The 13,689-nt window shown below is 41.1% G+C and overlaps 1 protein-coding gene across 2 annotated transcripts in view; it reads left to right on the top strand.

Moving 5' to 3' along the window:
* Positions 1–13,689, top strand: part of ALG9 (ALG9 alpha-1,2-mannosyltransferase) — a 108,168-nt gene that overhangs the window by 10,930 nt on the left and 83,549 nt on the right. For both annotated transcript variants that reach the window (XM_043481593.1, XM_043481594.1), the window contains exons 5-6: positions 5,553–5,641; positions 8,653–8,788. In XM_043481593.1, coding sequence (XP_043337528.1) covers positions 5,553–5,641; positions 8,653–8,788 — 225 coding nt within the window. The remainder of the gene's footprint in view (positions 1–5,552; positions 5,642–8,652; positions 8,789–13,689) is intronic.

The raw sequence follows: 13,689 nt of genomic DNA, 5'->3' as shown, positions 1-13,689 counted from the left end.
AATCATGATGTCTCTCTTCCCCTTTTGAGCTTAGCTGATAGGAAATTATTTCCAGTGTGAGACTCACTATGTACTCAGTATTATTGTCTTTCACCAAGTAACTGTTGGTTGAATGAATATTAGTGAAAATATTAGGAATTTAAGTATCCCAGTAATAAAAATAGCTACTTTTTTTTTAACATGAAACCTAACAGCTTATTTTAAGAATGCTTTAAAAGGTATTTGTACTTAATAACCATTACTTAAAGTGTTCCCATTGCAAAACAGCCAACAATGTCAGATTAAAAAGTTCTTTGGTCTTGACTCTGGGTAGAATGAAGTAAAAAAAAGAAATCCAGTGCTACCTTTCAGGATTGTAACTTTAAGTTGGTCTTTATATGAATTCAGTAGTGAATTCAAATTACCCGCATGGTCTCCTAAGCCCCAAATTTAGAATTTATTGTAAATTCTTCAGGGCTTATTCCTTGAAAGAAAAGCTATGACAAACCTACACAGTGTATTAAAAAGCAGAGACATCACTCTGCTGACAAAGGTTCGTAGTTTTTTCTGGATGCGAGAGTTGGGCCATAAAGACGGCTGAGCACCAAAGAATTGATGCTTTTGAATTGTGCTGCTGGAGAAGACTCTTGAGAGTTTCTTGGATTACAAGGAGATGAAACCAGTCAATCCTAAAGGAAATCAACCCTGAATATTCACTGAAAGGACTGAAGCTGAAGCTCCAATACTCTAGCCACCTGGTGCAGAGTCGACTCATTGGAAAAGACCCTGATGCTGGGAAAGATTGGGGGCAGGAGAAGAAGAGGGTGACAAGAGAATGAGATGGTTGGATGACATCACCAACTCAATGGACATGAGTTTGAACAGACTTCGGGAGATGGTGAAGGATAGGGAAGCCTGGCCTGCTGCAGTCCATGGGTCGCAAAGAGTGGACATGACTTAGTGACTAAACAACAATAGTGTCCCCAGACACCTTTGGAGAAGGAAATGGCAACTCACTCCAGTACTCTTGCCTGGAAAATCCCATGGATGGAGGAGCCTGGTAGGCAACAGTCCATGAGGTCACCAAGAGTCAGACACAACTGAGTGACTTGACTTTCCTTTCCTTTCCAGACATCTTGCAAAGTGAAAAAGTAAAATTTCTCTAGAGAAGTGTATTCTTAATCCAATTGTCAAAGAATTACCATAGATAAAGCTCTAGTGAACCAGATTATAATAAAAATAAATGACAAAGCACAGAAGGGAACAGGTCATTATAAGTAAGAGCCAGCAGAGATAATCAATAGAGAGCTGACCTACAAAACTTCATTTATTACGAATTACTAAAATAGGAATAGAAAATAATTATATTTAATATTTTTAAAGAAATAAAATAGGGACTTGAAAACATACAAAACAAGAGACTAGTAAGGGATTAAACAATCAATGGAGTGAAAAGGAGCTTACAGAATGGGAGAAAATATTTGCAGATCACATATATGATAAGTTCATTTCCAAAATGTATAAGGAGCTCTTCTAACTGGTTTAAAGAAACCTAATAAAATGGCCAACAGGGATGTGAAAAGATGGCAATATCACTAGTCATAAGGAAAACAAAAATCAAAACCACAGGGAGATCATTTCATATCTGTTAGAATGGCTTTTGTCTAGGGAGGCAAGATTATATAATGGAGAAAAGACAGTCTCTTCAACAAGGGGTGTTGGAAAACCTGGCAGCCACATATATTAACAGCTCAATGAAGTTCGAACACTCTCACACACCATACTAAAAAATAAATGCAAAATGACTTAAAGACTTAAGTATAACCCTATAAAACTCCTCGAAGAGAACATAGGTAAAACATTCTCTGACACATATAGTACCAATGTTTCCTTAGGTCATTCTCCCAAGGTAATAGCAATAAAAGCAAAGATAAACAGTTGGGGCCTTAAACTTATAACTGTTTTCAAAAAAATTTTTTATTATGTTTTAAATTGAAATAGAGTTGATTTACAGTGTTGTACAGACATAAACTTTTGCACAGCAGAGAAAACCATAAGCAAAATGAAAAGACAGACTACGGACTGGGGGAAAATATTTGCAAATGATATGACTAACTAGGGCTTAATCTCCAAAATATACAATCAGCTCCTACAACTCAACCCAGTCAAAAAAAGCAACCCAGTCAAAAAGTGGGCAGAAGACCTAAATAGACATTTCTCCAAAGAAGACATACAGATGGCTGATAAGCATGTGAAAAGATGCTCCGCATTGCTAATCATTAGAGAAAGGCAAATCAAAAGTACAATGAGGTATCGCTTCACACTGGTCAAAATGGCCATCATCAAAAAGTCTACAAATTATAAATGCTGGAGAGGGTGTAGGGGAGAGGGAACCTTCCTACACTGTTGGTGGGAATGTAAATTGGTGTAGCTACTATGGAGAACGGTGTGTGTGTCCGTGTGTGTGTATGCATGCATGCCTGCATTCAGTTGTATCTGACTCTCTGTGACCCCCCTGGACTGTAGCCTGCCAGACTTCTCTGTCCATGGAATTTTCCAAGCAAGAATACTGAAGTGGATTGCTGTTTCATTCAACAGGGGATCTTCCCAACCCGGGGATCAAACACACGTCTCTTGTTTCCTGCACTGGCAGGCAGGTTATTTACCAGCTGAGCCACCAGGGAAGCCCCAGAGAACAGTACGGAGGTTCCTTAAAGCCCTAAAAATAGAGCTACCATCCCAGTATTCATTGCAGTGTTATTCACAGTAGCCAACATTGGAAACACCCTAAATATCTATTGACAGGTGAATGGGGTGGGGGAGATGTAGCATATACATACCAAGGAATATTATTGAGTCTTCAAAAAGAAGGACTTCCCTGGTACCTCAGTGGTTAAGAATCTGCCTGCCAACACAGGGAACACGGGTTTGATCCCTGCTCTGAGAAGATCCCATGTGCTGTGGTCAGCTGAGCCCATGTGCCACAACTACTGAGCCTGTGATCTAGAACACGTGAGTGGATACTACTGAAGCTCAGGTGCCCTGCTCTGCAACAAGAGAAGCCACTGCAATGAGAAGCCCTCACACCTCAACTCTAGAGTAGCCCCTGCTTGCTGCAATGAGAGAAAGTCCACACACCAACGAAGATCTAGCACAGCCAAATATAAAATAATGAATAAATTGATTAATTGAAAAAAAAATTTAAAAAAAAAAAAGAGGGAAATCCTAAAGATATGACAACGTAGGTGAGCCTTGAGGATACTGTGCTGAGTGAAATAACTCGCCACAGAGGAGCAAATATTGCACAGTTCCCCTTTCACGAGGTATCTAAAATGGTTGAACTCATGGAAGCAAAGGAAGGGATAGACTTGTGGCTGCCAAGATTGGGGGCTGATGGAAACAGGAAGTTGCTAATCAAGTGGGTATAAGATTTCACTTACGTGATACGAATTAGCTTGAGAGATCTGCTGATCTGCTGTACAACGTTCTGCCTATTGATACAGCGCTGTGTTTTACATTTAAATATCTGTTAAGAGGGTAGATCTCATCTTAGGTGTTCTTACCACAGTGAAATAAAAAAGATAAAGGAATGAATGAGACTATAAAAATGACCAGGCAGATTTGAAAAAGAACCACACAGAACTTCTAGAATTAAAAATATAATCATTGGTATATAAAATTCAGTGGATAGTTGAAACAACTGACTTGTTCAGTCACTAAGTCGTGTCCGACTCCTTGCAACCAGCATACCAGGCTTCCCTGTCCTTCACCATCTCCCAGAGTTTGTTCAGTTTCATGCCCATTGAGTTGGTGATGTCATCCAGCTATCTCATCCTCTGTCGCCTGCTTCTCCTCCAGCCCTCAGTCTTTCTAGCATCAGGGTATACAACTGATGAGACATTTCTTTTAAAAAAAAAAATTTTTTTTAATATTTATTTTTAATTGAAGGATGGTTGCTTTAAAATATTGTGTTGGTTTCTGCCATACATCAACATGAGTTAGCCATAGGTATACATACATCGCCTCCCTCTAGAACCTCCCTCCCACCTCCCACCCCATCCCATCGCTCTAGTTTGTCATGGAGCACCAGCTTGAGCTCCCTAAGTCATATAGCAGATTCCCACTGTTACCTATTTTGCACATGATAGTGCTTATGTTTCCATGCTACTCTCTCTATTCATCCCACCCTCTCCTTACCCACCAACCCCGCACTGTGTCCACAGGTCTGTTCTCTTGATTAGACACTTCTAATAAATAAACTAGAAGATTAATCTGAAGAAATTACTAAGAATGTAGTACAGAGTGACAGAAGAAAAAAAAAAAGGGTGAGAGGATAAAAACTGCATGTGGTAGAGTTGAAAGATCTGATTTATATCTTATTAGATCTAGAAGCTTACAGAATAGGGAGAGGCAGTATTCAGAGAAGTAATAGCTAAGAATTTTCCAGAATCAAAGGAGAAAGGACACTGATCCACAATTCAGGAAGCCTAATGTCCTGAGCTGGATAAACAAAGAGTAATTCGGGATACTGTGTGAAACCAAGAGCAAAGATGACCTTACAGGTCGACAGGACTAACATAAATCCTACAAAGAAATGTCAGGCAGTTAGACCAACAAAAGCCTTCTTAAGAGCCAGAAGACAAAAAATAAGTTCAAAGTTCTGTGAGAAAATGACTGTCATCCTAAAGTGATTCAGCTAAATCACCTTTTAAGACCAAGAGCTAAATAAAGGCTTTTCTGACAAAATGAAAAAAATATCAAAACCCAGAATTTACCACGAACAGGTCCTTACTACAAAGAACCTTCTAAAGGATATATTAAGGGAGAAACAAAATTATTTCAGAAAAAAGCTCTATGATGCAGTTAAGAACCTGAGCAAGGAGAGTTAACACATGGTTATGTCTGAACAAATATTGACTAAATGAAGCAATAATTACCTCTGCTGATGTGTTATTTATCGGGTTGAAGAGACCTATAAGACAGAAGTTAAAGGAAGTATATAATTTCTTGAGGAACGTTGACTTAGATAACCATTTATTAAAACTTTGGTGTGCCTCCTAGTCTTCTTTTCTGGTAAACTGTCCTCTGTTGAGCAGCTCTGTACCTGGCACTCTTCTGAGTCCTTTGCCATACATTGTCCTCACAGAAACCTTATGCAGTAAGTATTATCAGTATCCTCATTTAACAGATGAGGAGTGTTACAGAGATGTTACTAGACTAGGGTGCCTCTGCTAGTGAGTGGAAGGGCCAAGATTGTAACCTGTGTCCATGTGAGGTCTGTTATTTTTCCATTACATCAGGCTGTTTTCCTATTGATGTTAGACATAATCTAGCATAGACTATTCTGTAGACGTAATCTATAGAAAGTATACGTTTCCTCTTAGGTACAGAGCTTCTCTCCTGCATAAGGAATAAGAATGTTTATGCACATGAAATTGCTAACAGACCTGTTGAGACAGTCCTGTCTTTGACTTCAGATCTTCAGCGTTCTCTGTGATGCAGGCCTGTCTCTGTGCTTTAAGTTGAAATTTCCCGAAGGTCTGCCGTGTTGATAGTCTTTGCCTTCCCCCCAGGGCTGTGTGTAAGAAGTTTGGGCTGCACGTGAGTCGAATGATGCTAGCCTTCTTGGTTCTCAGCACTGGCATGTTTTGTTCGTCATCAGGTAAGTAAAAGAGCAGGTGAGGGCATAAAAGGTTCACTGACATTTTGCAGTTGCATCAAACAGAAGAACTTGTCCAGATGTAGGTTATATTTGTATAACACGTCAGTAATTTCCAGAGTCCTCTGATCTGCCCAGGTGGCTCAGTGGTAAAGAACCCGCCTGCCGGTGCAGGAGACACAAGAGACGTGGGTTAGATCCTTGGGTCGGGAAGATCTCCTGGAGGAGGAAATGGCAACCCACTCCAGTATTCTTGCCTGAGAAATCCCATGGACAGAGGAGCCTGGGGGGCTACATCCCATAAGGTTGCAGAGAGTCGGACACAACTAGAGCATACACACGGGGGATTATCTTCATGACCTTGATTGACCTTTATAACAATCCTATGATAAAAGCCAGATAAATGTTTTCTCATTTTTGCAAGTAAGCACACTGAAACTTAGAAAGGTGAAATGACTTGCCAAAAGTCAAAGAATTCATAAGTGGTAAAGCTGTTATTTGGAGAAGGCAATGGCACCCCACTCCAGTACTCTTGCCTGGAAAATCCCATGGACGGAGGAGCCTGGTAGGCTGCAGTCCCTGGGGTCTCGAAGACAAACATGACTGAGCGACTTCATTTTAACTTTTCACTTTTATGCATTGGAGAAGGAAATGGCAACCCACTCCAGTGTGGTTGCCTGGAGAATCCCAGGGATGGGGTCGCACAGAGTCGGACACAACTGAAGTGACTTAGCAGTAGCAGAGCTGTTATTTTCATCAAGTTGCTTTCTTTTACATTATTGTATATTTTTTATCACTGCAAGGCTGTGAAACATAATCATCTACTGCCTTTCTTTGCTGTTTAGCAGAAGGAAAAAATATTTTATTTTGCTCAAGGACTTCCCAGATGGCGCTAGTGGTAAAGAACCCACCTGCCAGTGCAGGAGACATAAGAGACACAGGTTTGATCCTTGGGTTGGGAAGATGCCCTGGAGAAGGAAATGGCAACCCACTCCAGTGTTCTTGCCTGGAGAATCCCATGGACATAGGAGCCTGGCGGGCTACAGTCCATAGGATCACAAAGAGTCAAACACGACTGAAACGACTTAGCATGGTTTAAAAGACCCTGGTCTTGATGGTTCTATTTTATACCAGTTACTTGGCATAGATGCCATAAAAGTACACATCTTCTGTTGGATTTTTTTTACAGTAAGCTTCTGGAAATTTAGAATAAAATCCTTAATGTAGAGTGGTGACTTTCCAACTGTGCTGCCATTGAACCTTTGTGTTTTTTGACCTGCGCCAGAGTGACCTGTTCCTAAAAGGTAGCCCGTTCGCAATTACCCAGAAAACTTTAGTTACTAGATGTAATTATCTGAACTTTAATTTTGACTTGTGTGTACCAAAATCTAGTACACACAGTAAATATACACAAAAATAGTATCTAGTGTAAAAGTATTGATATATACTTACTTTTCCTTCAATGACTGTATCTTAATCCATGTTCTGCAGAGACCTCAGGCCTCATACCTGAATAGCTTTGAGAGCCTAAATGAGATTATGTTCTGACCTCTGAACAGGCAGAGACCTCAGGTTCCTCTGCTCCCCTTGGCGCTGGAATCAGCTGCTTGGGATGATGTCAGTGTTGTTTAGCATTTGTCTGGGAAGGTTGTACTTCACATATGTTTTTAGTTATTTTGCTAGTCCTAAAATGGATTCTTATATGAGGGAGATACCTAGGAGTATCTTTAGTTTTATAATTTCAGTTGAGGATGTTAAGGTATCGATAACTTAAAGGCATCTTTTGATATAGACCATCTGAACCCTTTGCTGAGTTTTTTTTAAATTAATTCATTTATTTTAATTGGAGGATAATTACTGTACAATATTGTGGTGCCATACATCAGTATGAATCAGCCATAGGTGTGCCTTTGCTGAGTTTCTTAAACCATACCGCCTGTCCACTGTGGTTCTTGTTGGAGCTGGTGCTGAGTTGTCTTACCTGCTCGGTGAGGCCCTAACAGCAGGGAGAAGCAGGTCTGCATGTTCATGCAGCATTAATAGAAATGCTTGGATGAAATGTTACTGTCGCAGAGACGCTGAAGGTGGTCAGTCCTCTGCTGTGTGCCACAAGAAAGCTATGTGATGAAATAACCAGGAGGACGTCTAAAGGCCAAACTGCCTATGGCAGTGGACGCAGGATGCAGAGCAGTGCGGCCGTCTAACAGATGTGGCTCTTCAGGAGGCTTCTGAGAGCTCCGCTGGGGAACAGGCTGCTGCTTGGACAGTCTCAGAAGACTATCAGAGGATTAACTTCCTCCGAAACAGATTGTTAACAATGGCTCTAAATTTATTTTATTTATTTCGGCTGTGCTGGGTCTTTCTTGCTGCACAGGCTTTTCTCTACTTGCGACGAGCAGGGGCTCCTCTCTAGTTGGGACGCGGGCTTCTCATTGTGCGGGCTTATCTTCTTGTGGAACACAGGCCCTAGGGCGTGAGGGCTTCAGTAGTTGCAGGTCCCGGGCTCCAGGGCACAGGCTCAGTAATTGTGGCACACAGGCTTAGTTGCTCTGCAGCATGTGGGATCTTCCTGACTACGGCTCGAACCCACGTTCCCTGCATTGGCAGGCGAATTCTTTACCACTGAGCCACTAAGGAAGCCCCAATGGCTCTAAATTTCTCGAAGCATATTTCCCTGCCTGGAAATAAAACCTGAGGGTATTCCTCGGGAACCTGGAATCTTGTAAGTTTTAGAATTGGAATACAGGCCAGGAGATAAATGGCATGGTTGACATTGTATAATTGGGGGACATGCTGGTACATAAAAAAAACAGGAGTGAGAAAATAAGAAAATTGTTGAACTTTTTTTTTTTTAAGGAGAATCACTTTATTCCTCATTTCTAATATAGCATTGCTCAAAGTATGTTCTTGGTTATTGACATTTTGCAATGCAGTTTCATTTTTAATAATTGATACCTAGTATATCTCAATCCCTTGTCTCTTTCCCTCCTTTTTTCATTTTTTTTGTCTTGCAGCATTCCTTCCTAGCAGCTTCTGTATGTACACTACCTTGATAGCCATGACTGGCTGGTATATGGACAAAACCTCCTTTGCTGTGCTTGGAGTAGCCGCTGGGGCCATCTTAGGCTGGCCATTCAGTGCTGCCCTCGGGTAAGAAACTAGTGGGATTCATCTTCCATGTGTTGCTGGGCATAGAGTCCATCTGAATGTTAGGTTGTCTCCATAGTCTCTAGCTGGGGCTGAAATTATGGGAATTAATTATATAAAGACTCTGGGAAGTGGAAGAATATTTCTCTCATGTTTAATTCTAATAAGAGCAGTGACTATTAAGCATCTGCTGTCTGCTCAGTTCAGTTCCGTCGCTCAGTCGTGTCCAGCTCTCTGCGACCCCATGGACTGCAGCACGCCAGGCCTTCCTATCTATCACCCAACTCCTGGAGCCTACTCAAACTCATGTCCATAGAGTCAGTGATGCCATCCAACCATCTCATCCTCTGTCGTCCCCTTCTCCTCCTGCCTTCAGTCTTTCCGAGCATCAGGGTCTTTTCCAATGAGTCAGTTCTTTGCATCAGGTAGCCAAAGTACTGGAGTTTCAACTTCAGTATCAGTCCTTCCAACAAATATTCAGGACTGATTTCCTTTAGGATGGACTGGTTGGATCTCCTTGCAGTCCATGGGACCCTCAAGAGTCTTCTCCAACATCACAATTCAAAAGCATCATTCTTCAGTGCTCAGTTTTCTTTATAATCCAGCTCTCACATCCATACATGACTACTGGAAAAACCATAGCTTTGACTAGATGGACCTTTGTCGGCAAAGTAATGTCTCTACTTTTTAATATGCTGTCTAGATTCATCATAGCTTTTCTTCCAAAGAGCAGGTGTCTTTTAATTTTATGGCTGCAGTCACCATCTGCAGTGATTTTGGAGCCCAAAAAAATAAAGTCTGTCACTGTTTCCACTGTTTCCCCATCTATTTGCCATGAAGTGATGGGACCAGATGCCATGATCTTCGTTTTCTGGACATTGAGTTCTAAGCCAACTTTTTCACTCTCCTCTTTCACTTTCATCAAGAGGGTCTTTAGATCTTCTCCACTTTCTGCCATAAGGGTGATGTCATCTGCATATCTGAGGTTATTGATATTCCTCTCAGAAATCTTGACTCCAGTTTCTGCTTCATCCAGCCTAGCATTTCTCATGATGCACTCTGCATATAAGTTAAATAAGCAGGGTGACAGTACACAGCCTTGACGTACTCTTTTCCCTATTTGGAACCAGTCTTTTTCCATGTTCAGTTCTGTTGCTTCCTGACCTGCATACAGCTTTCTCAAGAGGCAAGTCAGGTGGTCTGGTATTCCCATCTCTTTCAGAATTTTTCAGTTTGTTGTGATCCACACAGTCAAAGGCTTTGGCATAGTCAATAAAGCAGAAGTAGATATTTTCTGGAATTCTCTTGCTTTTTCGATGATCCAGCGGATGTTGGCAATTTGATCTCTGACTCCTCTGCCTTTGCTAAATCTAGCTTGAACATCTGGAAGTTAACCATTCACACACTGTTGAAGCCTGGCTTGGAGAATTTTGAGCATTACTTTACTAGTGTGTGAAGAGAGTGCAGTTGTGCGGTAGTTTGAGCATTCTTTGGGATTGCCTTTCTTTGGGATTGGAATGAAAACTGACCTTTTCCAGTCCTGTGGCCACTGCTGAGTTTTCCAAATTTGCTGGCATAATGAGTGCAGCACTTTCACGGCATCATCTTTTAGGATTTGAAATAACTCACCTGGAATTCCATCACCTCCGCTAGCTTTGTTCATAGTGATACTTCATAAGGCCCACTTGACTTCACATTCCAGGATGTCTGGCTCTAGATTGGTGATCACACCATCATGATTATCTGGGTCATGAAGTACTTTTTTGTACAGTTCTTCTGTGTATTCTTGCCACCTCTTCTTAATATCTTCTGCTTCTGTTAGGTCCCTGCCATTTCTGTCTTTTATTGAGCCTATCTTTGCATGAAATGTTCCCTTGGTATCTCTAATTTTCTTGAAGAGACCTCTAAACTTTCCCATTCTATTCTTTTCTTCTATTTCTTTGCATTGATCACTGAGGAAGGCTTTCTTATCTCTCCTTCCTATTCTTTGGAATTCTACATTCAAATGGTATATGTTTCCTTTTCTCCTTTGCCTTTCACTTCTCTTCTATTCACAGCTATTTGTAAAGCCTCCTCAGACAATAATTTTGCCTTTTTGCATTTCTTTTCCTTGGGGATGGTCTTGATCCCTGCCTCCTGTACAGTGTCACAAACCTCTGTCCATAGTTCTTCAGGCACTCTATCAGATCTAATCCCTTGAATCTATTTGTCACTTCCACTTATAATTGTAAGGGATTTGATTTAGGTCATACCTAAATGGTCTAGTGGTTTTCCCTACTTTCTTCAATTTAAGTCTGAATTTGGCAATAGCATTCCATTATTGTATGGCTGTCCATAATTTATTTAACCATTGCTTTGTTGGTAGGGATTTGGTTTTCAGTTTCTTTTTTGCTGTTATACACAATAATTTAGTGAACATTCTTGTACATGTCTTACGGAAATTTATCTATAGAATAAATTTTTTAAAGGGAGTTATGAAGTCAGAGAATCAGTTCAGTTGAGTTCAGTCACTCAGTCATGTCCAACTGTTTGCGACCCCATGAACCACAGCACGCCAGGCCTCCCTATCCATCACCAACTCCCAGAGTTTACCCAAACTCACGTCCATTGAGTCAGTGATGCCATCCAACCGTCTCATCCTCTGTTGTCCCCTTCTCCTCCTTCCTTCAATCTTTCCCAACATCAGGGTCTTTTCAAGTGAGTCAGCTCTTCACATCAGGTGGCCAAAATATTGGAGTTTCAGCTTCAACATCAGTCCTACCAATGAACACCCAGGACTGATTTCCTTTTGGATGGACTGGTTGGATCTCCTTGCTGTCTGAGGGACTCTCAAGAGTCTTCTCCAACACCACAGTTCAAAAGCATCAATTCTTCGGTGCTCAGCTTTCTTTATAGTCCAACTCTCACATCCATACATGACTACTGGAAAAACCATAGCCTTGACTAGACAGACCTTTGTTGACAAAGTAATGTCTCTGCTTTTTAATGTCTCTGCTGTCTAGGTTGGTCATAACTTTCCTTCCACGGAGTAAGCATCTTTTAATTTCATGGCTGCAATCACCATCTGCAGTGATTTTGGAGCCCCCCAAAATAAAGTCAGCCACTGTTTTTCCGCTGTTTCCCATCTATTTGCCATGAAGTGATGGGACCAGATGCCATGATGTTAGTTTTCTGAATGTTGAGCTTTAAGCCAACTTTTCACTCTCCTCTTTCACTTTCATCAAAAGGCTTTAGTTCCTCTTCCTTTCTGCCATGAGGTGTCATCTGCATATTCTGGTTATTGATATTTTCCCAGCTGTCTTGATTCAGCTTGTGCTTCATCCAGCCCAGCGTTTCTCATGATTACTCCTGCATTTAAGCAGGGTGACAAGTATCTGAACAAGGTTAGTGAGGTGATGGAATTCCAGGTGAGCTATTTCAAATCCTAAAAGATGATGCTGTGAAAGTGCTGCACTCAATATGCCAGCAAATTTGGAAAACTCAGCAGTGGCCACAGGACTGGAAAAGGTCAGTTTTCATTCTAATCCCAAAGAATGCTCAAACTATCACACAATTGCACTCATCTCACACGCTAATAAAGTAATGCTCAACATTCTCCAAGCCGGGCTTCAACATACATGAACCGTGAACTTCCAGATGTTCAAGCTAGATTTAGAAAAGACAGAGGAACCAGAGATCAAATTGCCAACATTCTCTGGATCATCAAAAAAGCAAGAGAGTTCCAGAAAAACATCTATTTCTGCTTTACTGACTATGCCAAAGCCTTTGACTGTGTGGATACAATAAACTGTGCAAAATTCTGAAAGAGATCACAATAGCAGACCACCTGACCTGCCTCTTGAGAAATCTCTATGCAGGTCAAGAAGCAACAATTAGAACTGGACATGGAACAACAGACTGGTTCCAAATAGGAAAAGGAGTACATTAAGCCTGTATATCGTCACCCTGCTTATTTAACTCTATCAGGTCCCTTAAATAAAAAGTTGGCCAACCCCTGCTCTGTGGTATCCAAACATTTTTTTAAATGGCTTTACTGAGATGTAATTCAGTAATATACCTTATATGTAATATACCATATAATTCACTCACTTAACATATGTAGTTCAATGGTTTTTATACAGTTTTACAGCCATCACCAGAGTCAGTTTTATTTATTTATTTATTTTCAGAGTCAGTTTTAGAACATTGATCATCCCTAAAAGAAACCTGTACCCTTCAGCAGTAACTTCCTCTTATCCCCAAACCCACCAGTCTTCAGTTCAGTCACTCAGTCATGTCCAACTCTTTGCAACCCCGTGGACTGCAGCACGCCAGGCCTCCCTGTCCATCACCAACTCTTGGGAGTTTATTCAAACTCTTGTCCATGGAATCAGTGATGCTATCCAACCATCTCATCCTCTGTCATCCCCTTCTCCTCTTGCCTTCAATTTTTCCCAGCATCAGGGACTTTTCAAATGAGTCAGTTCTTTGCATCAGGTGGCCAAAGTATTGGAGTTTCAGCTTCAGTATCAGTCCTTTCAATGAATATTCAGGACTGATTTCCTTTAGGATGGACTGGTTGGATCTCCTTGCTGTCTGAGGGACTCTCAAGAGTCTTCTCCAACACCACAGTTCAAAAGCATCAATTCTTCAGTGCTCAGCTTTCTTTATAGTCCAACTCTCACATCCATACATGACTACTGGAAAAACCATAGCTTTGACTAGACGGACCTTTGTTGGCAAAGTAATGTCTCTGCCTTTTAATATGCTGTCTAGGTTGACATCCGTTAATCTACTTTGTGTCTCTGAACACAAAAATCTACTTCATGTGCCTGTTCTGGAGATTTTATATAAATAGAATCATACTGTATGGTCTTCTGTGTCTGGCTTCTTTTACTTAACATGTTTCCAAGAGTCATCCACGC

Source organism: Cervus canadensis, chromosome 11 (genome assembly GCF_019320065.1).
Source record: "Cervus canadensis isolate Bull #8, Minnesota chromosome 11, ASM1932006v1, whole genome shotgun sequence".
Lineage (NCBI taxonomy): Eukaryota > Metazoa > Chordata > Mammalia > Artiodactyla > Cervidae > Cervus > Cervus canadensis.
Note: the sequence above shows the minus strand (reverse complement) of the source record. Positions and strands in the feature narration are given on the sequence as shown.